Here is a 26,420-nt window from a genome sequence, read left to right as displayed (position 1 = left end):
AGTCTAAATGAGGAGAGAAACAAACAGTTGTGCTCTTGAAATTTTCAAAAGTGAACAGGAGGTTTCAAGTTTGCTATGAACAAGTGTTCCACTAAAAATTATTTTCATCTAAGTGTCTCTCCTTAGGGTCAAGAAAATTTTGATGTATCCCAGTCTCTTTGGATGGTAGAATGAACTGTTCTCATTCTCTCAAGTTTAAATTCTGGCTTCTCAACTTGTATACATCATAGGAGTATATGTCCAAATACTTGGGTAAATTGTATCTTGTTAATGCTTCCTCCTCAAATAAGGCAAATAGCTTTATTTCCAAGCTACCTTCTGGCAGCAGAGACAATCTTTCCACGTATAGATCAGGAAACTATGCACAGAAATGCAATTTGAACTGCATTTTTCTGGATGTGAAAACTAGTGCCAGCCAAAACCAGAAGATAAAAATCCCTAGTCAAATCTTCATGGTTAAAAGCCATTTTAAAAACAATTTGGAAATATGAATCCACTAGGCAGCACTGTGGAATGTACATAATTGCTAATAAAGTCTCACATTTTTTTCTGTTCTTTTAGGGAGACGAGGAAGTATTTCCTATTCATGATGTATTCTGTATTTGTGTGGTATTTAGCAGTATATATTACTACTAAACATTAGACTAAGTCAAAAGCAGTGGGTCAGCACAACCCTGATGTGTTGTTGCCATCCAAATCCAGATCCGTACACAAACTTTGTGTCTCCTCCTGTAGTTCTAAGGGACTGAACCAGAACCCAGGACAGCTGAACCACAGCACAGAAAGAACCCAGCTCTGCTTGCTCATCTGGCTCGTCACTCTGGGATTCTGAGGCACCAGGACTGCCAAGGAGGTCATGACTACACACAGCTAAAACTCTCTAGGGCCACAAACTCCTTCCTTCACAAGTTCAGCATATTTGTGCATTCAGCTAAGTCTTAGGAGGGCCAAGCAAATGCATAATCAACCAAGTTTATTCTAGAATCAGTCACTCAGTAAGGGGGCTTAACTGGGCAAATTGGGCAACAGCCACTGAAGAGATTCATTCATGCCATGTTTTTCTTAAATTATGCTCTGACTCTTTTTGGCTGACCACTGACCCATTAAATCTGGCAACCAATTCACAGCCAATCAATATCCCCTACAATTCTTCAGCTCTTTGTTCTTCAAGAGCATTAGTCAAAACTTACCTCAATAACGTCTGAGAAAAGTATTTCAGAGTATTTGCAATGTCAGTTCCAGAGGGCACAGGGTATATATTGTGGAGAACCCGGTTGTGGTACTCTTGAAGGTAACGGATTTTGGAAGCAACTACAGGAACGACAAAAAGACAAACACAAAAACTTTCATTTAGGTTTTTTGCAGACCTTGACAGAGTCGTGTCTGTTTCTTCCATTTCTCTCTTTTTTTTTTTTTTTAATTTAAGTATTGAACTCAACAAACAGAGAAATCTCTCTGTTCCTTCTGTTGTGACTGAAAAAATTGTAAAGAATGCCAGGGAGAACACATGGAAGTGAATTTCTGCATCTGTATTAGGCAAACTTAGTGCTAGCAAATTAAAAAATATCTATTACCACTCTGCATTTCTTCCATGTCTCCAAGCATCTCAAGATTCATTTATAATAAATGAGTCATTGGATCACAGGAGGTTCATGTGAGACAGATAAGCCAAAGCAGAGATATAAGCTAAGGCAGAGAGACCTTATGTGATTTACTGTGAGCCATAAATTTACTTCATGCAATGAACTGAAGATATGAAAAGAGAGAAGTGTCTGTTGCCTATTTGTCTTAGGAAATGTGATCAAGCAGATAAGAGGATTTCAATGAGCAGTAGGAGGTGTAAATCTCCACTGAAACAAATTTTTGTTGTATTACATGTAACAGTGGGTTTATTTTCTAATAGGAATCCTTGTTCAGTATTGGGAAAAAAGTGATTACTCCCCCCCCAGTTGCTTTGGCTTATATTGCCTGTAGAGCACAAGACAGTCTCCTGTAGAGACACCTACACACACACCTCTTCCTGCTCCACTCAGATTAATCAACTCTGCTGAGACTGAGTGCCTTGGCTGGGGCAGAGGGCTGCTCACTCTGCTGCACTGCAGACACAGCCTCATGAAACTACAGCTGCCTGGGAGCTCCTCATCGTGTTAAAAGTGCACCAAGACTGTAACAGGCAGCAGAAAGGGGAGATGCCTCTGAATTCTTTCAGCCCTTAAGCATATGGATTGTAACAGTCTTTCACTAGACCAAGATATACCTTGCTCCCCTACAGGGCTCCTTCAGTGTGGAAGATAAATCATGCTTCCTAAATAAGCAATTAGTTCAATACTCTGCTTTATTCTCATGGTCAAATGGCATTTATTAAGGAAGGAATACCATTAAGTCCTCCACAGAACAGAGAGGTACTAACTACCTGAGAGACATCACTATGCCTCTCACTGCTGAGATAGCTGAACAGTTCATGAATTTTCTGATTCTTTTCTGTGCCACTGGCAAGCTGAGTGAGAAGGGGTGACATTATATCCATATTGCAGAAAACCATTGATGGATAGACACCAAAAGCAAAGTGTCTGCAAATACTGTTGGAGGCTCAGCTTGAGATACTGAGAGCCATTTTGCCAGTATAGGTAGCAGTACGCACTGGACTTTCATATCCAGAAAACAAAAGATTCCCTGAGTGATCAGCCACACAACAAATGAGGTTTGACTATTTCAAGTTAAACATCCATTAAATGAGGAACATGTAATAATCATCAAACGAAGAATACTGTTTTCTTGAATGCATGAGAAGAAATCCAATCTTGCTGCACCCAACCAAGGTAATTCATTTCCTGCTGTAAGGATGGCACTCCCCAGTTCCTGCAGCAAGTGAAGCTTCTACAGACAAAAGTCTCCCTCATGATATTACCTGGCTTCATCACAAGGAGAAAGCCCATCATGTCACTGAAGGGCTGGGGTATATGTGAAACAAGTAAGCAAAAACGCAACCAGGGACACTGTCATAACGCATATGCAAAAGCAACACTCTAAAAATGCATAAGCATCTTTAGCTATATTTCCTCATCTTTAAGGATTTTACTCCACAGATTTATTTTAAGGTGACATTAATGAATAACTAGAAACCAATCATGACTTTTTCCCCTCCCTCTCAAAGAACTGAAAACAGAAGTTTCGTCACATGGACTCAGATCATCTCAGGATAGGTTGGAGCAAGATCAGAGCCCTTCAGGCCACCACTCAGCGTGTGGCACATGAACTGTGCTTTGCAGGGGCTTGTCCTGTGTGAGAGCAGCCATAACTGGCTTCTGTACAGCTCCCAAACCACTGGGGTAGAACATCTGGGCAAGATGTGTTTCACTCCACATTACAGAGGTTGACTTGAGCAGTCCAAGACTGTTTTCCCCTTCTCATCTCACACCTCATTCTTTCTGCCCACTAATCTCAGTTTTAGTCCCCGATTTGCAGTGGACTCAATTAGATTATTTAAAAGGTAGACATTTCTTTTAACTGTCGTAAAAACTAATCTAGTTTAGTTTCTAGATTAAGAAAACAAGGACTTCTTCAATGTATTTTGTGATGCTACTTTCTCTGGTCAGGGAAAAAAAGTATGCAACTAAGTATATTTGTAAAGGACACAGACTATGCAAGACAGTACCCAAAAAAGAACAATTCACAGCAATGTGCACAGATTACTGTGGCTGCCATGGTTTACTGTCAGATATGTGTAAATTAAATGGAGTAACAAATGCCAAAGATTTTTACAGAATTCAGACCTAGATGTATTTCAGAGAGCTGTGTTCCTCCCTACAGTTACTAACTTTCAATAAAGGGCATAGGGTATCTGGAATCACTTGAAACACTTTTGTTTAATAAAGATGGAAATCCATTTATTTTTTGGCATTGTTGCGTAATTGTATCAGGCCAAATATCAAAAGAGAAAACTTATTTATAAAGCCTAAATATAAACTTTAGCTTTAGGCTAAAGGTTTCGGCCTCAGTTCTGTTTCCCAAAACTCTGTCCATTTCAGCACAGCACACAAAGGAACTTTTGAAGGAAAGCCCCAGAGCAAAAACTTTGCCAGCTTTCAAGTTATAGCAAGTGTGTGAATGACCCAATTTTCTGAGTTTCTGAGTACCCAGAGACACACTTCAAAAAGTGATGTCACCCTGTGGAAGTACTTGGCCACTGTTATAGGGTCATCACCAAAACCAAGTACCTCTCTAGCACTTACCCAGACCTCACTAAACTCCTCAGCCCCCACGTAAGCATTGACTGAACCAAGAGTGAAACCACTAGGAGTCCTCAAAGATGGCCTTGGTTGCTCCACTGTCCTGGAGGGGAACAGAGCAGGCATTCCCAGGACATTACTTACCACAACTAAACACCAATTACTGCTTTATAAGGTGAAAAAGAATTTGCTTTCTTTGAATACAACAGAATACCTCAGGCATGCTGCAAGAGTCAAATGATGAAAGTCACTGTCGATACATCTGGTATGCAATACAAGATGTGTGTGGTCACAAAAAAGAGAAGCTTCTCCAGGCAACTTCCCAGACTAACACCATTTTACCTGTTCAGAGAACCTGCCCAAGAGCTGTGGGATTCATTTTTAGACCAGCACATCTTCTGTTCCAATCAGTGTGACTCCTCAGTCGTAGTGTTTCACTGATGTTCTTGGTAAACTGAGATTCATTATGACTTGTAACTTGAGTCCAAGACATTCTGGTTCTTGTCTGCCACTCAGTGAGGGCAGAAGCAACAACAGCAACAGGTGGAGTTTGAAAGTTTGACTGGTAGTGATGTATGCACACCAACACATCCTTGTCAGAGTCCATTACTCAAAGATTGCTGGTGAGGGAATCTTGAAGTTATGTAGAGACAAAGACATTTGGTAATGCCATAAGAACTAGTAGGGAACCAGCCTTGGTAAAAAAAATACATTCAGCAGGTTAGAACGCACAGGATATGTCCATTAACCAAATACTCTTCCTGGAGTATCATGAAAAGGAACATTAGAAGGCAGAAAGATCTGAAATCTGGACCCTAAGTAAATCTTAAAATAGACAGCAACAGCAATATGGCAGGTCTAGATGCAATGTCTTGAAAAGTACAAAGGGAAGAAAAGGAAAAATAGCCAAGGATATAACATGAAAGAGAAGCTCAAACAGAGCAGACCAAAAGCAGTAGGAATGGAGGAACAGAGAAGGCAGAACAGAAAAGGAAGAAAACACCACAGACGGTACTGGGACAAAAAGCAGCACAAATTCTTCTGCGTGGCAGTGTGAAGGAAGAATAATTAATATATAAGTATCACACGAAAGAAGAAACAACTACAGAACTCAGGTGGAAGGTGGGGAAGGCAGCAACAACAGAACAGTACAGATCCAAATATTACACAATTCAGGGCTTCTGCACAGTCAGAACACTGTGTCTCTATTTATGAGGCTAGAATTGCACCTTTACAGCAATGAATTAACACCTGCATCATATTTTTAAAGCAAAATCATCCATCAGTGTAAATAAGCTGTAAACCCTAATGGAAAAAAATACAGGTATTCTTTTTATTAGGTCAGTTCAGCATAGGCACATATAAACACAAGGATCTTCTCAGTGACCTGGAGGAAGAAGAGAGCAAGTCTCAGCATGTGAAGTGCCAAATCACATCACGTCATCATGACAAACATCAGTCCATCCTCCTGGTCACACACTGCCTGTTCATAACCATGACACTGTATCAGGCAAGAAAGTAGCTTTGACACGGGTGGTGAGCTCGACTACCCCAGGATTTTCTTTTCAGCATCCCACCAGGGCTCTTGCAGACACACCAGGTGTCATGAGCAGTAACAGTGGGGCCCACTCCCAGGGCCCAGATGCAGGAACCCCAACCACCATGTCATCCACTGCTGCTCTGATCAGATCTCGCCAACATGGTGGTGCAAACACCCGCGACCAAGCAGAGGCAGCTGGCGGCGGGCAGGGGGATGCCAGCACCCGGGGGAATCTTGCTGGGACCGGGCACTGTGCCAGGCGGCCTGCAGGCAAGACACAAACACCCAGCCTACATTCAGCCGAAAGGTGAGCGGCCCGGGCAAGAACGACAGCACGACTCTTCTCGCTCCATCTCACTGCAAGACCACCTGCAAGGCGGCACTCGTGCGTCACCTCTGCTCTCGCAGGTGGCTGCAGCCTTTGGGACGGGGCGCAGCGCTGGCAGTCGGGGCAGGCTGGACCGCTCCCGCCGTGGGGCGGGGGGCGAAGCCGACGGTCTCAATATTAACTCTCACTCCCGATCCCTCATTTCCCCGCGGGCTCCCCGGCGCTGCCTTTGCACAAACGCGCCGCCGGGCCGAGCGGGCCGCCCGGACAGCGAGGGGCTCCGCGGGCTGCGGCCACCAGCACCGGCGGCGGCTCCGACAGAAAGAGCCAGAACGCCGGCAGCCCCCTCCCCCTGCATCGCCCGCCGGCCGCCGCCGCACACGGTGAAAGGAGCCCGGGCAGCGCTGCCCCGCCGGGGCGCCGGGCGGGCGGCGCCGGGCAGCGCCATCGGCGGGACGGGGCCCCCGGCCCCGCTCCCCTCCCCTCGGACAGACCCCGGCCCGGCGCCCCCCGGCCCTACTCACACTGCTCCGCCTTGGTGGACATGCTGTCGCCCCGCTGTGCCCCTCGGCGGCCCGGAGCGCCGGCCCCCGGCCGCGGTGGAGCTGCCGGTGCCGCTGCCGGTGCCGGTGCCGCAGGGCTGCGGGCCGGGGAGCGGCGGGCGGGCGGGACCGGGCGGGAGCGCGCTTAAAGGGGCAGCGCGCCTGGCGGCCGCGGCACACAGCATCCTCGGGAGGGACGGGCGGCACGGGCATCGTGGGACTTGGGATGCGACGGGATGTGATGGGGAGGGGGAGGCCGGCTGGGCCCGGGGCGGTCCTGGGGCACCCGCTCAAGCGGGGCTGTGGCCCCGCCGAGCTTGTCACAACGTCGGGCTGGGAGCTGCCCAGCCGGAAGGTCTTGATAAGCATCGGCGGTGGCCCGGGGCGCCAGGGTGGCCGGGGCTGCCGGGGGGCTGGTTCCCTCGCGGCCAGTTCCGCGGGAGCTGCACTGAGCGAGGACAGCGGTGGCGGCACTTGCCGGAGCTGTGCTGTGGGCTCCGTGCGATCCTTGGCATGGACCAGGACCGTGGTTCCCTGGCGTACTTCTATCCCCTCGACCCCTGGGCTCCAGCTGTGTTCTCCAGGCGGGCGGGCAGTCAGGTGCTCCGGCCCGGCTTTCCCCGCCTGTTTCCACATGCACCAAGCGCCTCGGGACCACCACGCTTTTCCCGAGGAGACACGAGCTGCGCTCAGCCCCGACTGTCCCCCTCCATCACCACATCCCAGGTATGGTGACTGCCTCAGGACGAAGGTGGGATGAAAAGACCTTTGTCCAGTTGTAGTGGAATACAGCAATAACAATTAAACTCATTTGACCCAAGAGAAATTATTTCACTGCTGTGTATCCTGTCAGCTTCCCCAGCATCCTGACTTGACCTGGCCATGTCTCAGAAATGAATGGTTAGCCAGGAGTTTCTTTTCTGAAACTTTCCATACCAGTTTTTCAGATCCTCAGACCTCTGAAAAACCTATGTGGAAGCAGCAGCATTTCATCAACAAGGGCATGAGAGTCTTGATGTTTACACACAAAGAAAAAACCATTGCAACATACTCTCCTCAAAATGCTGGGCTGTGTAAGATGAGTAGGCCTGTGGCAGCCAAAGAGAACTGTGCTGTGGAGGTGGAGGGAAATAGGCTTGTTTTGTTAGCCATTGTACAATGCAATGCCTCCAAATTACTGCTGCCCTGATCTGGGGACAATGCACACGCGCTGCCATGAACCCTGATGAAGGGGCAGATGCTGTTCACTGGCACTTAACTGGTTAGCTTTTTTTCTGAAAGCAATTTTCTAAAAATACTCCATGAGCAATTTTTCTTCAACACCATTTAATTAGGTACAAAACAGAGCTCTTACTGGAGGCCATAGTTCTTTCCACACTCCCTGCTGCTTGTGAGCCCCAAAGACTGAGCAAAGCCACTGTTTTCTCTTTTACATTCAAATATTTGAGAGTAAATATTTAAGTTTTTTCTTTTATTAGAAGCTTTATTTAGTGAAGTGCCCAGAGAGCTCATGTGATGCTACAAACCTGCTTCCCCCAACCCTATGTGTCACAGCATGGAGCATAAGTGATGAAAATACAGCCAAATGGCTTTCAGACTTCATTGAAATAAGATATTGAAGACAGGTTTCATGTTATTGAAGACAGGTTTCATCTTCAAATTTCTCTCTGTTGATGCAACAAATCAATCTGAACTGCTTTATTGCTCATTACAGAACAATAGGGAACTCTGCACTGAGGGGAACTGAGCTTCCACAAGTATTTTTAAAATATACCAAGTATTCACATACCAGAATGGTGAGCTTATTAAAAACACTCAGGCTGATAAAGCAGGAGTACACTGAGAAAATATTAATTCCATTTCTCATGTAAAATCTCTTCTTTGGTTCAAGTGCCTGAAAATTGCAGCTATGCCTGCATTTACTGAACAAGGCCCTACATAGTACAGCACGTGGTTCAGGTGCATGGTAAACAATTCACTACTTATGAGTCCTTCTGCATTGTCTAAACAATGTCTAAGCCCTAAATAAAGCCTATACAAGTAGTCTGGTGTTCAGTCAAACAATTTAATAGTTGCCTAGTTTGTTAATTCAAGTATAGAGACTCACACTTTAAATTGTGAACAAATGTCATTAAAGAGCAATTATAGAAACGTGGTACTCTGGGAATTAATTTCTCAAGTCTCTGGGCTGAACCAAAGTCATAATTTCTCAGCAAGATCCTCATGAATATGCCTAATGAAATGGATACAGTGCTCCATTGGAAATCGTTTTAAGCAGTAAGGTTTATGTCCATATGGTTTTTGCCTCTGCACACACTCAGTTAAGAGAACACATAAAAGCTGCAGGCATCTTAAAGCCCACAAATCATTAATGAAAGAACATATTTTTAACACTAAATGAATGGGGAGTGGAAAATTTACATACCAACTGATGAAAATTGAAAGAATAAATGCTACTTTCTGAGTTCATGAGCGGAAATTTCACAGAATCATGGAATCTTCAAGGTGGGAAAGACTCTCTGGACCTTGCCTGCTCTAGCTTCCCTGCTCAAAGCAAGGTCAGCTAGAGCAAATTGCTCAGAGCCATGTCCAGCTGGGTGCAAGCATGAAGACCTCACAACTTCTCTACACAACTTGTTCAAATGTTTGACCATCCTCACAGTAGGAAGTTTTTTCTTCTGTTCAAGTGGAAATTCTTGTATTTCAATTTGTGCCAATTGCCTGTGGTCCTGTCACTGAGCTCCACTGAGAAAAGTTTGGTTCCATCTTCTTAGTCCCTCTCCTAAGGTATTTGTACACACTGACAAGAGCCACTCCCCACACCAAACCTTTTGACTTTGGTGCTAAACATCCCAGTTCTCTCAGTACCCTTTATATCATAGGTGCTCCAGTCTCTTCATCACTTAGCCCTTACTCCAGCATATTCATTTCTTTCTTGTACTGGTAAGTCCAGAACCAGATATACAACTCCAGTCAGGTCTAGCCAGTGCCAAGCAGAGGAGGATAAACACCTCCCCTGACCAGCTGGCCATGCTTTTCCTACTGCAGCCCAGGATCCTGTTGACCTTTTTGCCACGAAGGCTCATTGCTGGCTCACAGTCAACTTGGTGTCCACCAAGACCCCCATGTCACTCTTTGCAGAGCTGGTTTGCAGCTGCTTAGCCCCAGCCTGTACTGGTGCTTAGTTATTCCCTCTGATGTGTATGACCTGGATTTTCACCTCTTGAACATCACAAGACTCATGTTGGCCCACATCTTCAAGCTCTCAAGACACATTTGAATGTCAGCCCAACCATCAACTGCTGGTGTATCAACTGCTTCTCCCCGTTTTGCATCATGTGCAGAGGGTGTCCCATCATGTGGGTCACTGGCAGAGACAAGAAACAGCACTGGCCCAGGGTTGATCCCTGCAGTGCAGCACTGCTGACTGGTTTCCAGCTGGACTTTTTGCCCCTGATCACAACCCTTTGAGCCTGGCAGTTTGTTTGGCCACTTTTCAATTCACATCATTGTCAATTGGTCTGGTCCATATTAAATCAGTTTTTCTTTGCTGATGTAATATGAAGCATTGATGAAAGTCTTGCTAAAGATAAAACTTTCACTGCTTCTTCCTCCTACATGGAAATAATGATTTTGTTGCAGAAGGCTATCAAGTGGTCAGGCATTGTTTTCCCTTTGCAAATGCACACTGCCTACTCCAAATAACCTTCCTCTCCTTAATGAATTTGGAAGTGATTTACAGGATTATTTGCTCCATCATCTTCCTATGGATCAAGGTAAAGATAAATGACCTATAATTTCCCAGCTACTCCTGCTTGCCCTTCTTGAAAACAGGAGTGATACTTGCTTTCTTATATTTTTCAGGACCCTCGCAGTTGCTTTAGCCTTTTAAAAAGATAGTAAAAATCAATCTTACAGTGTCATTAGCCCACTCTCTCAGCATTTGTGAGTGCATCTTATCATGTCCCATTGACTTGTGTATGTCTGGTTGTTTTGAAATGTTGCTTTTGCAGGATAAGGTAGATAAGGTGGGAAGGGATGTGAAACATTTTTTCTGTGGATTGGGCTGGCTTTTAACTACATTTTGCCTGCCTAGGGGTGTGTACTGTAGTTACAACATAATTCAGGAATAAATTAATGAAATATCCTATAAGAAGAAAAGAGGTAATCAAGAGCAGAAGTCACTATTTATGACTACTGTCACTTTGAATTACATTTTCAAGTATTCAGCTTCAAAAAGACACAAAATCAGGTGTTGTTCCTGTTTTTTTTAATCTCCAAGCAATAACAAATCTACTTTTAGAAAGGTAATCCTTTCTGAAAAATACAAATCCTAAGCCCTCCTACCGTGAATCATGTACAGAAAATTTATTAAACTGTTCATAAATTGAAGTGAATTTATGCATGTATAAAAATAAATCAATGCATCAGTTTACAGGGATATATAGCTGCACATCTGTATCCAGACATGTTCACTTTACCAACTCTTAAAACATTCTCGTGCTGTTTTCCTTAAAGGCTCAGCTTCCTGAGTCATGTAATTACATGGGTCTCTATTTGAATTTCAAATAAAAACTAGTTCTTGCCTGACATATTCAAAGACTCCAATGCAATATAAACAATGTTTGAAACAAATGAGGATTTCAATGCCTGAATGAGAGGCAAGGACCTAAGTGCTTTGTAATTTTTACCAAAACACAAAACAAAACCAGATAAGTTCCAATTTCATTTATTTTAATCCAATGGCTCAATTTTTTTAAACTTCATCACCAATTTTGGCAGTAGATTATCAATAACCACACTGTGATAGGGATATTAAAAACTGCAGTAGAGGTGGGGACAAGTTTGAAATGTCTTAAATTTTTCCTTTAATCACCACAAGCCTATCTGAAGTGAAGGCTGTGGCATGGAGGGATGCAAGGGTAATTGCAATAAGAAAAGCCAAACACAGGGTGAACTGGAGCAGGAGGAGGCAAGTTTCTCTGGCTGGCAGGATTTTTCAGTCCACATGGTGCTTTCTGGATACTTACAAAGCTAAACTAATGCCAATGAAAGGGTCATGGTATGGAAGTGGAGCCCCTGAACAGCTCCTGCATAGGGACCAACCTCCTGCCTGTCAGATTCAAACAGCAGATGGAGTCCCTCAGGCTCAGATGAGTGTATTTTCACAGCAATAGTTATAGCATATTAAATTAAATTTGTCTCTAAATCTTTGCTCTGTGTAAAAATTAATCCTCATGAATGATTGTAAAATATATAATCGCTTGAGGAAAAAGTCTGAGATTAAACTGAACAGTTAGGCTTAACTCAGATAGGCTACAGCATGTATCCTGGTTGCCACAGGACAATTTTTGGAGCAGCTCCTCAGAGCTCTGACACCTGGGTCAACCAGTATGAGCTAAGAGACAGTGAACAGAGAAAGCATCTCTTCTTGCTCACAGAAAATCATGTCTGCACAAAGTAACACAATAATTCTGACAGCTTGTGCAGGAAAATTTCTTCTGAGGTTAAGATATCCAATTTTAGCCTCTGTGCTGCAACTTAAAAATGCAAGGGAAACTTTCTTTTGTGGTACTATCACACAACACTATGCACAGAAAAAAATATCAACCCAACCATCTTCCTGTGGGAGGGTAGGAAAGTAACTATTCTGAGAAGGAAGGTGCATAGTAGGATAGACATTTGGATAGGGTAGAGAATTAGAATAGAATAGAGAACAAGTTGGCAGTAATGTCAGAAGTGATCATGATGTGACCAGAAGCTTGGCTGAAGCCACTGACCCATATCAGTTATGCCATCTGGCATGTGACAGATTCATTTTGGTCATCACTGGCTTGGGCTGCTTTAAAGTGAGAGATGGAGCAGTAAAGGGCTCTGTGTCTCATTGCTAGTACTGTATTTCCAACAGAATGTTGGAATGTGATGCTGATATCTGTTCTTTCTTTCCCCAATTTAGAATAATTAAGACTTCAGGAAAACAAAACATCATTAAGAAATACAGTGGTTATCTCATTGTACTTACAAAACCGTAGTTTTCCTCTTATTCTGATACTTACATCAACTAAGTCTGTGGATGTTTGCTTTATTATTACATTTGTCAGCATCTGTCAATGTAAAAATCTGATAAATGCCCTCAATTTCTCTTCTAGAGTAATGTCATTAGCCTCGAAGTGAACAAAATACTTAATTTGTTGCCATAGCATTAGAGTTAGAGAAATACATGGCGACCTGCATAAAGAATTATGATAAGTATGCACTAAGACTATCATAAAATCAGAGACTGGATCTACTGCTGTAAGAGACACAGTCTTTGCGACAGGTAACAGGCCAAGTTTGTGGAAATTAGCACCACCCTGGCTGAATTATAGCTCCCCCACAAAAAGCTGGGGATTCTCCTTACCTTTAATATCAGACTTGTGCAGAATTGACTACACCACCTACCTACATGACTAAAATAAAAGTACATCGTAGTGGTAGCAGTACTTTCGGAATCAGAATGACAAGTGTCAAAATACTGCCTTCTTAAAACTATCAGAGCATCATGGCCCAAAGGCAAAGAAATGAACAGAGAAATCAAGAAAACCAGATATTTACTTTGCATTAGTTCCTACACACAAGTAAAAACATTTGTAAAATGTCTCTGTTGGGCAAAAACAGTTACAGAGAGCAAAAGAGTCTTTCCAACAAGGGAATGAGGAGAAAGCATGTGACAGCACTGCTGAGGTCCTTGGTGTTTTACCACACCTGTACCAAGTTTGTGACCCATGCCAGGGTCAAGACCCTGGCTCAGTAACAACTAAAGCTGACTGACCTTGCTCCTGCACTTGGAGGCTGCCTCGCTAGGAGCCAGTGAGCTGTCTAGTCTCTCCTCCAAATTGGTTTGCTCAAAAACAGTTACAGAGAGCAAAAGAGTCTTTCCAACAAGGGAATGAGGAGAAAGCATGTGACAGCACTGCTGAGGTCCTTGGTGTTTTACCACACCTGTACCAAGTTTGTGACCCATGCCAGGGTCAAGACCCTGGCTCAGTAACAACTAAAGCTGACTGACCTTGCTCCTGCACTTGGAGGCTGCCTCGCTAGGAGCCAGTGAGCTGTCTAGTCTCTCCTCCAAATTGGTTTGCTCCACAGAGTCTAGGAGTAACCTAAGAAAAAACGAAGGGTGGACTATCAGAGACAGGAACCTTGGTGGAAAAAGAAAGTGAACTGACGGAACTGGGACACTCCTAAAGCAGACTGTAGGAAAGCTGCTGCGCTTCACATGGAAATGTATTTTTCTCCTCTGCAGATCCTTACAAATTGTCCTATCTATTGCAAATTCAGGTCTACTGACAACTGCATAATATTCCCCAACTCCTTTTTGCAGGCTGAGTGTTTATGGACCATAAGCTGAACACTACTGGGCCTCCTAATTTAAGTGTAAGCAATAAAGGTGCCTGCAATGACCTGGCTTCTCTTCTTTTCATCTTGGTTTTCTACGCATCGCATCCCCCAGAGCTTCCAGTCTCACGCTTAAAGATCTACTTGCAATCAGTAAAGAGGGCTACATGAAGGCTGAAGCATTTTTAAATGCCTGTAAAATGTAATCATTTGTACTTTTAGGAAGAAATGCTTGAAGTGGACTGAAAATCTGGGAAAAAAAAAAAAGGTATTTGTGAAAAACACTTGAATTTCAAGTAGCTCTTCAGGTAAGTAGTTTCTAAAAATTATCACTGCTTCAGTATAAACATCCCTATGTATCTGTTACCTCATTTCATCCAGCACAATTCTCAGGGCTTTACTCACATCCCCTGAGTACATATCATAACCAGGCAATCTTATTACTCATTGCCATCATTTAGGAGGACGAATACAACAACTGAAATGTAATATCTTACTGATTTATTTCAGCATTAGTAGGTGAGAGAAGGATGATGAAATCAGATACAGGACAAGCAGATACACTGGAAAGTTCAAAGCTGATTTTTACAAAAGATTCTGCAAAATAGCCTTATGATTCCAAAGGATACACTCACAGCATGCAGGAGCAAAGGTTCAGATTGCTTGTCCAAGTGCCTTTCAGTTACTGGCATTGCTTTTTCTCTGGATACCAGGAATGCAGGCACATATCCAACACTCATTCAAACCTGTGAGAAACTTTCCACATACACAACTGGGCTTTCACATCAGACTGTTCAACTCAGTGACAAAGCTATCATTTCTTGGGAAAAAATAAACTAGTGTGACTTTCTTTAAACACTCAGGATGAATGTTTCCATTCTCACTCTGAAAACTTCAGTCATGGTTACAAGGGTGAAGAGAATGCAGACAATTTATTGGAAAATCATACTTTAGAAGTACAGCAAGAATATACACCTTCATACATTCACAGCCCTACTTGCAGAATCTGTTTTGATATTAGTACAAATGACTTAATGGAATTTCAAATTATATTCTGCTAATACTTAAGCATGACAACTAATCCTTAAGCATCACAAAAGGTTCATATTCTGTATTTTCTTGCAAGACAGACATGAAATCAGTAGAAGACATTCTTTTATTACACATGTAACATGGCAAAACAAATGTTATCTAGTGTACTTTTCTCAATTTTTGTATTTATCCTAGTAATTGCAATCATGGGAAAATCTCTCAAAGGTCAAAAATCTTAATCTAAAAACTGAAAATAAATTGAAATACCTGAAAATCATCACCTGCAGAAAAACATATCCTGGTGGAAGAGGAACACACCAAAGGAACAAAAGATTAAAGAGAAATTCTCAGGAAAACTGTCCTAAATTCTCAGAGGTTTAGTCTGAGATGTCTATAAAATATTTTTTCTGGTTTTTTTTTCCATTTATTTACTTTAAACTTTTGATGGTACCTGGAAGAGGCAGGAACAATGACAAAACCATGGATGAAAGGCAAAGAGTAAACTCATTTTTGTTACCTTACCAACCAGGGATCACCAAAGCAGCAGACAGTAGAGGCACACAAGTGGGAACACAGTCAGTGCAAAGCTTGGTCCATGATGGAGGATCAGCAAACCTGCTGTTTTTTCCTGTACTTCAAGGATTCACACAAGTAGAATTCACCACTGTGCTTTAATCTTGCCCACAGGAGGGCAGAATTCTCAAGCATGTTTGATAGGGTGCCTCTAAGTGTACCACAGACCTGTGTTTCCTAGCCACAGATGTTCTACTTGTCTAAAACACAAGGTCAAACAACAATTAGTGTGATATATGTGTTTTTCAACAGCCAAACTGCAGGTCACCTGAGCGTGTTTACAGTCCACTTCATCAGTCTTCCATTTCTCACCTGATGAGGGATCCAGACTTGCCCAGTGCAGCAGGTGATGGCAGAGTAGACCTGCCACTATTTTATATCATTACACCATTTGATATCTGGGCCCAGCTCTACAATATCTGCAAAGGCTTTCTGGGACCTGACCCAAGGGGTGGGTGACAGTGTGGGAACGGGGACTTCCAAGAGAGTCCAAGTTTGGAGTATTATAGTTTATTGTAGCCTTTAGATCTTCATTTTGAAAGGATGTTTCCTATTTGTTTTTGTAGCTTGAAAGGTGACACAGGACCCATCCAGCTGGTCCAAGAACTGCCAGTGAAACTGCTGAGAATCCAATGATTGTCTCCTAAATTAAAGAAATAAGGTTAAATAAAGCTAAACAAATTGAAATGCTCCCTGACTAAGATGTCTATTGCCAAGAAAATTATGTGGTATTATTGAACTTCTGCAGCTATAATTCCAGAGATGTGACAGATTCTAAAGGGAAAATAATCCACAGAGGATTATTTTACATGTTTGAACTAAAAGCACTAGCAATCTATGGCAGTCAGAAACAGAAGTATCTTAGTCCACTCCATGCACCAACATGCTTATACAAGACACATTTAAAACAATAAAAGGCACATTAAAAGATATTAGGCAAATGTCTTATTTTCCTACAGATTCAGTACATGATGTGCCTATTTCTTGAGCTTTTCATAAATAAAATCTTTATAGAAAAAACTTTTTTTGCTTAATAGTTACAGTAGCACAGCTTACCACTATTCAGATTAAAGAGCTTTGGGTATTTACTAACACTGGGAGTTGATACAATAAGTCAGAGAGCTGCTGCTTAATTTTTAGTTAAATTATTTAGTTAAATAAGTTTAGTTGATCTTCTATAATCACATGCTGGAATACTTGTGCTGGGGACTGTAATCAAAAATTATAAAAGGCACCCCACAGAAATGGATTTTATGTCTCAGTAGAATGCTATGACAGCATTTTCTTCCTCTGAGGCACAAATTTCCCTTCTAGGAAGCGAGAGGAGACAAACTTCTTTGAGGACTGGAGGGAGTTCCTGGGAAGAGCTGGCTTCTAGTTGGAATGAAGAAAACAAATATTTTCTATATGCAAAAGAACAGCAAGAGAAAACTCTTCCAAGAAGATGGACTTGCATAAGGGGAAAAAAAAAAAAAAAAAAGGGCGGCTCAAAGACAGAACTTACCAGCAGTCCCACTTTGTCCTCAGGTGGGGAGCTGTGAATCCAGCGCCTGCTCCAGCCGGCAGATCTGCAGCCCCAGAGGCGGGATCCACAATGCATTACAGCGCCCATTATTTTCGCCCGGAGAGAGCACAGCTGGGATATCTTGACTAACGAGTGACTACTGCTGCCAGGAATTCTCAGTCCTTTGTTATTTTCTATTGCTCAAAGCCTGAATTCTCTTCAGTGAAGACTGCTTGACAGTCAAGCAGTTTTTAAGCTGGTGCTAGAAGCACCAACATCTGTCCTTGGTCAGCAGCAGCAGGAGTGTGTGTTTGTGCCTGTTGGCCGAGAGAGGAGCACCTGGCGAGGTTGCAGCCACCTCCCACGGCCACAATGGGTTATACTGCTGAGCCCAGGGGGTGGGAGGAGTCTGTCTCTGCTGCTGATGCTGTGAGCAAGCTGTCTGTCCTCCCATCTACAAGAGCCTTAAAAGTCTTTCCCCCTCTATGTATATGTCCAAACAAATTGCTTGCACCCCAATTACACACTCTGTGAAGTTCCTGTTTGCAGTTCACTTACTACTTTCACTCAAGAAACTGACCCATAAATGACCAAATTGAATAAAATGCTTCCCTGCTCCACTGCAGAGAATATCTCCTTCCTGCACATCCCACCCAAACCATCATTAATCCTTGTGTACAGTGAGGCTTCCCTGCTGAGAAAGCAGCCTTCCACAGCAGGGAAATGTAAAGTCACCTGCCTGGGTTCAAGATCAAACATAATGTGTGATAGGGTAACAGATAAAGGCAGAAAAATGTTACCAGCATTTCTGGTAGATTATTTAAGCACACAAGTAGCTGGGCAGGCACAGAGATGGACATGTCTACTCCTCTGCATGCAGAACCGGAGAGCTTAGAGCCCTGGCACTAAGCCCAGGCTTAGGAGCTGTTAGCCCAGGAACCAGCACCGTCCTGATTAAGCAGCTCATCTTGCAAACTGAGGCTGATTTATAGCGAGTCAGCTTTCAGCCACAGCAATCAGACATCTGACAGTCTGTGCATATCTGTTTGAAATGTGCTACTTGTGCACCCAGAGGTGGAGGGGCAGGGAAGTAAATAATCCTCCCCTCAGCTGTGGGCTGAGCTATTTCCAGTATGGACATTTTTGATAGATGAATTCTATGCCCGTTGTATGCAGACATGAAGATTTTTAGTCAGCTGCAGTAAACAGGCGATTTCTTAGATTCCCTACTCATTTCTAAATGCATTTTATTCATTTTTGCTGTGCTTTCTCTTGCTTTTAACTATCAAATCCTGAATCAGATAACCATAGCATCCTTCTCTGGGCTTCCCGTCAGAGTACACCCTTGAAGCTCACTTCCAAGACAGCCTGCAACACATTGATGGTGGGGACAGCCTCAGCACAAGGGCTTGTGACAATGTCCAGAACATGTTAGCAAGGCATGAAGAACAAAGAGTTAGAAGTCTACACAAACAAACAGTGGTGCATCAGTGATTAAATAGACATATCTGGTGTGTTATTTTCTTATCTCAGTAAATTTAATTGCTCGATTTTATGGAGGATGAGACAAGTTATTTTTTCCTATAAAATCTCCCCAAACACTAAATATCCTACCTGTCTGTAACAAATACAGAATTTATCCAGAAATAAATGTGTCTGAAAGATGTGTCTAAAGTAACTAGAAAGCAAAAGACTGATTTATATTCATCAGCTGAGGCAATAGCAGCTAAGCACATGGTGGATAACCCTAAGCAACCCAACTGCCTGAGACAGCCTCTCTAACAGCAAGAGATTGTCCTAGATACATGATACATTATATTTTAAAATAAGAGGGTTTGAGTTCTGCTACTTGTTTTCAGGTATTTGCTTTTGTGTTTCATGCTCTCTACATTGACTTTCTTTTTCCCTGCAGTTGTGAGGACTGGAAACTTCATAAATTTATACTGAGATTCTCCTTTCTGTCTCCTGCTCAGATTATTTTAGCATTAATTCCTGTATTAAAATGAAATAATACACTGTCCTACAATAGCAACAGTGCCTCTCATTAATCTTGCCACATTCAGCTCTTATTTTTCAGCTTTCTGAACATTCACAAGAAAATGAGATACAATCTTATTTTTTTAATCAAATCTTCTGTGGGGATGAAAGAGTTAACAATGGAAGATTGGCAGGGAGAGAGGAAAATAAGTTGTTTCTAGAATTGTTTCGGCTCAGACTAACCTTGCACCTGGGAGATATTTCTCTCAGTGTGAGAAAATTCATGTATTTGTGTTCACTTTGGGTTGTTTTCTGTCTGTTACAGAAGAGCTTTCTCACCCAGATAACAAAGTGTTGCTAACAAACATAACAGCATTCCTCAGACCGGCTGGCAGCCTTTTCATAAGGGGGAAGGGGGATAAGAAGTTCAGAGACTGTAAAACACAGCCTGGGGAAGATTTTTTTGAGGAAACCAAGCCTGCTGCACAGAGAATTGTTAACCCACCCTGGACATAGAAATTAAATCCTTGTTTTAAAGAGACTGGAACATACAGCATTAAACACAGGTTAAAAGTTCGCTGAAAATTATCACTCATTATCACTAATCTTCAGATCCACAGTCCCAGCAAAGTTGCTCCAATGACATCATTGGAGAGAAAATTTTTAACCACTGGGGTTTTTGTGGGGATTTTCCCCTGGTCTGTCTATAATAATACCCCCATAAATAAATCTGTTGATATTATATTTGAAAAACTATTTGTGATTGCCTTGGCATTTTCACAGAAGAAAACATTTCAGTAGGAATGAATGAGTTTCTGAACAATCACTGTCATAAAAGATTAAAGACGTATCAAGATACAGAAGAATTCAAAACACGAGTCTTACAGCAATATGAATTTAGGACAATTGTACTGATGGTGGTATTTAACCTGTAGAACTATGTTGAAATGTAAGAATTTAATTTGAAAATGAGGTACCTGTAATTACGTGTAGTAAGTTTTTTGAAGGCTGGGGCTTATTTTCTTTTAATGAGAAATTTCTAACATTTTAACTCACCCTGTATAAGTTTCATATTTGGAAGAAAATAAATCATCTTTCTACTACTTGGACATTTTTAAAATCTGCTTTCAATGAAATGAAATACATTTGACATTTATAAATGTGCCTGATATCAGTAATAATTTTCCATAAATAGCAATCCAATGATAATTATAGTAGAGCACAGAGGATTTGGTGGCAATTCTGCTGTGAGCTGCTTCTTTAGCTAGAGAACAACACGCTTTGCCATAGACACAATCTAGATGTGTTATAACATAAATTCATGACCCTTTCCTTCTGAACCTTAATGGAACAGTTGTTTCAGCTGTGCGGGAAGCACCTTTGGAAAAAAGGCTGGAAGTGGGGAGAAGGGATTTTTAATGGGACTTGGCCAAGGTGAGGGGACCCCAGGCAGGGTACCCTGCGTGTCCCCGAGCCGCGACCTGCGCATTTCCATCTCCCCAGGGCGCACATCGCCCTCTGGGGACGGGGAGCTCAGTCCCGCTCCCGTTCCAGGCAGGAAAAGTTCATTCCCTTGAGTAAAGTTTTTCCTGAGTTTCTGGAATGTATCAGAGAGAAGAACCAAATGCTGGGATCAGATGCTGCGTGTTAATAATCGGAATACATATTGCTCAAGAGCACTGCCCAAGCAGGCTTAATAACACTGGAGTCATCACTGTGTTTTGAATAAACAGACCATTTACATTTTATAAACAAACCATTTATAATTATAGAGAGCATTTTGCCTTGAGCATTTACTGAGTATTTGATATTTTACAGGTTGTTCCTGAGCAGAAGAAAAATTGAAAGCAGGTATTTCTTTACCATTATCCTTCTAAGAAAAACAGCTGATTAATTCTTGTGTCCTTGAACACAGACATAACAGACCTCTTGTTCATAGTTCTACAGCTGTTTTGATTCTAAAGGAAAAAAAAACATTAATAGTGCCCTTCCTTTCAGCTCCTGTCTCCAGTGAATTCATCCCCCAGACTTTATCGAGGTGTCTAAGTTAGCAGCATGGACATCATAAATTCTATCATTTTTGATTTCTTCAACAATATAGAGCTTCCCTTTCTACCAGTGCGCACCTAAAATCTGAATCTACAATGCATATTCCTTTCTTCCTCTACTGAGTTTAAGAGAGCTTATGCTCCTAACAAAGACAACTTGGTTAAGTAGTGAAATTTGATGGCAGGAATCAATGCCTCACTGCTCCCAGGCTCAGAAAATCAAACAAGTTTTTCACAATCGGTGTGGGCTCTCTGCATGGATCTATCAGTATCCATACTACTCAATGAGAATGGGTATTTCTAAACACTTAAGAATCTCCTGGAAAGAATGGCTGGTACATTATATTACTGGAAGTATTGCTTCAACAATTAATAAGTCTGCTATGCATAATACGTATAAAAAGGAGAAAGTATGTTCTTGAATTTACCTAAGTATTATGTATTACCCTAAGTACAGTAGAGATAATATCACTGACATAAGAAAACAATGGATCTAAGTGCAAAGGCTTATAAATACTGAGGAGAAATGCAAGCAAAGAGGAAAGGGGAGAGAGGAGAGCAGTGAGGAAAGTTGTGAGGGACCTGGAGATCACAGCCTGCATCTTCAGTTCCTATTCTCAAATCCATTTAATTTTAGAAATATCAGTAGTGGCAAATGGAGAAGTCAATCTCTATTGGTGTCTCTCAGAGATCATTGTTAGAGGTTCCACTTAGGAACTGAGGTGCTGCAGAAATTGGTATGCTGCTCTTGCTTTCAGAACCTGATTGCCAGCTTGTGTAAGAGTTTAGGATAACTCCACACCTAGTTGTCAGAAACTCATTTTCCACCCCAAATGGTATCAATGGCATGTAAAGGCTGAAGAGCAATCAGGCTCAGGCCTCTTGCTGTGAGTCTGTACAAGAGGAGGAAGAAGTGAATCATTCAGTTTACCATTATAAAATGCCCCCTTTTGGTTTACTGCCTGAACACAGCTCATAAGAGATAATGGAAAAAACTTCCTATGTAAATAGGCAAAAGCCCAATCAAATGGTCATGTGCCTTGGTCAAGGGCACAGCACTTCAAGAGGGCAACATGCTCTTAGGTTTTGATTAACTGCATTAACAAGGAAAACTACACAATATGGAATTTACTTAACTGAGTTCAGATCATCTCCTCCTGAAGTGAAGGTAAGTAATACCAATGACACCAGAGGACCCAGAGTAGGTTTGACATGCTATTACATAAAGCTTATTAAGAAGGGCACCAGGTGGCATTTTGTCATTTACTTCAAGCTCAGATCAACAATAGCAAAAATAAACTAGATGAGAAAAAAAATTCTGTAACATATGAATACATGAATCTATGCTGGAATCAAGCATATTCAAAAGCAAAACATTTATTAAAATATGTTACATTTTCTATTGCTATTTTAATACATGCCAAGCTTTTAATTTAATTTCTTCTGGCTTTTTATGATGTCTTTATTTAGTTTTAAATTGTAAGGTAATTTTTTGTCCATGCTGTTTTGCTTTGAGTGTAGTTTAAACTTCTGACAGCTTTCCATCTTCAAGACCCGTTTCACACTGTAGATGGCACTAATTCCTTATGCAACACCAAGCAGGCTCAGTTATCTACAGCTGGTTGGGTGTACAACGACTTTGCTCCTGTTTTGTTCTCCCACGGGATAAGATTTTTATCCACTTGTTAAATAGCACGAAAAACAACTCAAAATTGCTTGAAACCTGGAACAAAAGATATTGTCTGTTGTGCTTTTGGCTGCTGTGTGCAGTACACAACATTTTTGTTCTGTAAGTTCAAACAATACTCAGTGGTGTAAGAGATGGGATACAGGGATTACTTAACATGACTAGGTTAAGATTTCTCCCATAGTTCTGGCACAGCTAAATGCAGCAAAGTCCCAGCTGGAAGTCCGAGCCTCTGAAGGGTACAGTGCTGTGTGACTGGCTGCTCCTGGGTGTGCTGGGGGCTGACAGGCAGCCTGACTCACCAGACAGTGAAAGGCGCTTCCCGGGAAGCACAGGCACAATAAGGAGGATGCTGCCTCTGATTCCATTTCACATTCCCTACAAAGCAACTGCTTTGAGAAAAGCTGGGCATTCTGCAAGTTCTTACAGCAGATATTTCTGTAGGTGGTGAAGACCCAAACTGGCTGCTGCCCTTATTTGCAAGCAAAACTAATCAATATATTGCTAACACTGGTAGAAGCAATGAAATGCTGAATTCCTCTGAAAGCTATTTGACTTTCTTAAAGGGCCTTTATGACACTTTGAAGATTTCTCCTACATCCACCAGTGATAGTGTTTGTATCAATTTTAGTGGGACAATATCAGATTTTTGCCCTTTTCCTTGAGACACCAAAATCTCAGTACTTTACCTTGAACAGTATTTAGTTTTTCTCTTCTGTTTAAATGTAGATGAAGACTCTTTGGGGGGAATTTTTTGTTTGTTTGTTTTTGAGGGGTTTTTTGGTTGTGTTTTGTTTTGGTGGTGTTTCATTTGTTTGGGTTTTTTTTTGTTGGGGTTTTTTGTGGGTTTTTTGTTTGTTTGGGGGGTTTTTGTGGTTGTTGTTGGGGTTTTTTTTTGTAAAGAGCAGTAAGAAAGTTAAGTATTATTTATATTTTCCCCTCGGAACCTGATGAATAAGCAAATCATAGTCAGGAGTCCCAACTGGTATAAACTGGCACTGTACAGCTGAGGACAGTGGCACTGGGCCAACCCAGACAGAGGGATGAGACAACCCATGGTATGATTGTTCAACACACTGGATTTTGGACATAACAATAAAAAAATTTAACCCAATAGTTGATTGTTATCAGCTGGAGGCTTGCAAAAACAAGCCAATCAGTACCCCCATTCATCCAATTTGCATAAATTTAATGTGCCTACTTTTAAAATCATCATCAAATCACCTACTTTTAAAATCACCATTGTATCTTTTTTCATGAGGTCTCAAGAATACATAATCTTTGGCTTTTTCTGCTGCTATGGGTAGGCATCACCAAGTAATTGCCATGTTAAACTCTGGAGGATGCTGTAATCCTGGGTCTAGTCCAGAGCCAGGCCATCCATTTCAGTTGGTGGTCTTTGACATTTTTGTCTTCTGCCTGCAGCACTCATTAAACCCTCAAAGTTTGCTTGCAGAGAATTACGGACTGAATGTAAATACTGCCTGTAGGAATCTAAGGGTACATCTGGTGTGCAGCAAAGAAATGCCCAACAGCTTGCTAAATATGTGTGCTACCCTTGGAATTAGGTTAATATCCCCAAGCAGTGATGTAACAGCTTGGTTGCATTAGTTCCATGGCTCTAATAAAGGACTTGCTCACTGTGCCTAACGCTGGACTGGTCTCTCCAGAGCACAGGTGTAATTCAGCAGGGTAGGGATTGCCAGTAGATGTTATGCCACAAGGCTGGGTCTATCCGTACAGCAACATACAAGCTGCTGTAGGAACTACACTAGAATCTAAACATGTCAAATAAAGCAACTCTTTAGAAAGTGAAGTAGGAGGAGAATCAGGCACCAAGGGGAAAAATTACCAAGATCTGACATTAATTCATTTTTTCTTCCAATATCATGAAAGGAATTGGTGGGCTCACTGTCCCAACAAAGCCTCAGAGGCTTATCTTTACCCTAAAATACCATTTTCACAGCCAGATTATGCTTTGACATCCTCAGACAGCTGCAAAGGTCTACAGAAGCAGAACTGGTCTTACCAAGGTAATACCTTCTGGCACATTAGGCTCCTTTATTTTGAAAGTGGTGAGTAATGTGAACACCACATGCAGCACAGCAAACAGTAGCAGCTTATCATTGCTTATAAGATTCATAGCAGAAATTAATTTTAAGGAGGGATTTGAAAAAACCTTTCACACAAATCTCCTCCCATGTACATGGGATGGCCTGAGGCAGAGGATGAAAGCGCTTGGGAGAAAACAAAGATCACTCTGCAGTGAATGTTAACTTCAAAGGTAAAAAGGAAGGCAGAGTCAAAATCTTGAAACGTAAGCAAAACCAGACTTTCAGCACATTATTAATTTAAATCACTGTGATGTGCTATCAATTTCAGTTTACCACATTCAGGGCTCACTTTATCTGTTGGGATCTGCACCTCCACTCTGCATACAAAAACCCTTGAATCATCAGTCAACATAGAACTACATCTGACACAGCTTAAACCTACTTCTGTTTACAAGGGGCTTCCAAAGCAATCGTCTCATTCAGGCAATTGCTGTAACCTGGCTGTTAGCTCGAGGCTTTTCATGGGATATATGAGTACTTCCCATTGCACATATATTGTGCAATTCTAATCCTTGGTTGCAATGATCCAGGGATAGAGTCCCTCATCTCCAGCAGTTATCCCATGAATATAATAGGATCCCATTATGTTGATACAGGACCTACTCATCTTAAATTCTAATTTAAAAGACTCATCAGAATCTTAGTGTCAGTATTTGTGTGATTTTTAGCAGTGTTTTGTTACTTTTTCTCTCATAACAAGACACTGCTAACACTCCTAACGTTATCTCAGATCTCATGGTAGGAGTCATAGGTTTTCATTAACTGTTACTTCTTCACTAAAACCTGTCAATAACATTTCATTTATCTCTGAAATACTTTGTGGCTTGGTGTGCAATTGCAAATCCCCCTGGCACCATCAGCACTACTGCTGTCAGGAGGCAAAACAGGTCAGTCCCACATGTGGAACAGCCAACACTGTTGTCTTACACACATCTCAGTCTGAAAAGGCAAAGTATCTTCAGTCAATGCTTCATAGCTTCTTTCTTTCCAGGACTTGTGTCTTCATGAGATGAGGAAGCCCCACCAGTTTAAGGATTATTTCCTCATGCTCTTCATCCATACTTCTAGAACAAAGACTAAAGGAACATGTAATAGCTGCAAGGTGCAAAGAGAGAGGGTGAGGCAGCAGAGGAGTCACCTTGAACTGCTTTTTATTCTCCCAGTTGTGATTTAAGGGCAAGACAGTGAGAAAGATATATCAAAAATGAGCATTTGTCTGCATAAATTGTAGCAGCAGAAGAGCTTGGGTTCCTGAAACACTGTTCTACAAATTATTTCATAGGTGTTCAGTCCAGCTTGTCAAGAAATGAGGATCAATATCTTTGCTTTGTATTCATAAGGGTCATAAGAGGGCTGTAAAGGACAGTGAGTCAATTCCCTGAATATCTCAGATTTTTGTTTATTAATGCAAGAAACATAGGAAATAAACAAGAAATGCTGGGAATCATAAATAAAATAAACCAGTTACT

General features: G+C 41.9%; 1 protein-coding gene and 1 long non-coding RNA gene across 11 annotated transcripts in view; both read right to left on the bottom strand.

The window, feature by feature from the left end:
• The window catches only part of UNC79 (unc-79 homolog, NALCN channel complex subunit), a 109,315-nt gene extending 102,558 nt beyond the window's left edge, over positions 1-6,757 (bottom strand). For 6 of the 10 annotated variants that reach the window (XM_063399259.1, XM_063399263.1, XM_063399264.1 and 3 more), the window contains exon 1: positions 1,191-4,565. In XM_063399259.1, the coding sequence (XP_063255329.1) occupies positions 1,191-1,396 (206 nt within the window). In that variant the 5' untranslated portion in view covers positions 1,397-4,565. Of the gene's footprint in view, positions 1-1,190; positions 4,566-6,621 lie in introns of those variants that run through there. The other 4 variants (XM_063399261.1, XM_063399270.1, XM_063399262.1 and 1 more) reach the window with 1 other exon arrangement.
• A 7,738-nt stretch (positions 6,758-14,495) lies between these two features.
• LOC134551547 (uncharacterized) lies at positions 14,496-26,120 on the bottom strand. Its single transcript, XR_010080583.1, has 2 exons — positions 17,126-26,120; positions 14,496-16,264 (listed from the first exon to the last, which is right to left on the bottom strand). It is a non-coding gene; the product is annotated as an uncharacterized LOC134551547 (long non-coding RNA).
• Positions 26,121-26,420: the final 300 nt, after the last annotated feature.

This window comes from Prinia subflava, chromosome 5 (genome assembly GCF_021018805.1).
Source record: "Prinia subflava isolate CZ2003 ecotype Zambia chromosome 5, Cam_Psub_1.2, whole genome shotgun sequence".
In the NCBI taxonomy this organism is placed as follows: Eukaryota; Metazoa; Chordata; class Aves; order Passeriformes; family Cisticolidae; genus Prinia; species Prinia subflava.
The sequence above is the reverse complement of the archived record's forward strand: the minus strand, read 5'-3'. Positions and strand labels throughout refer to the sequence as shown.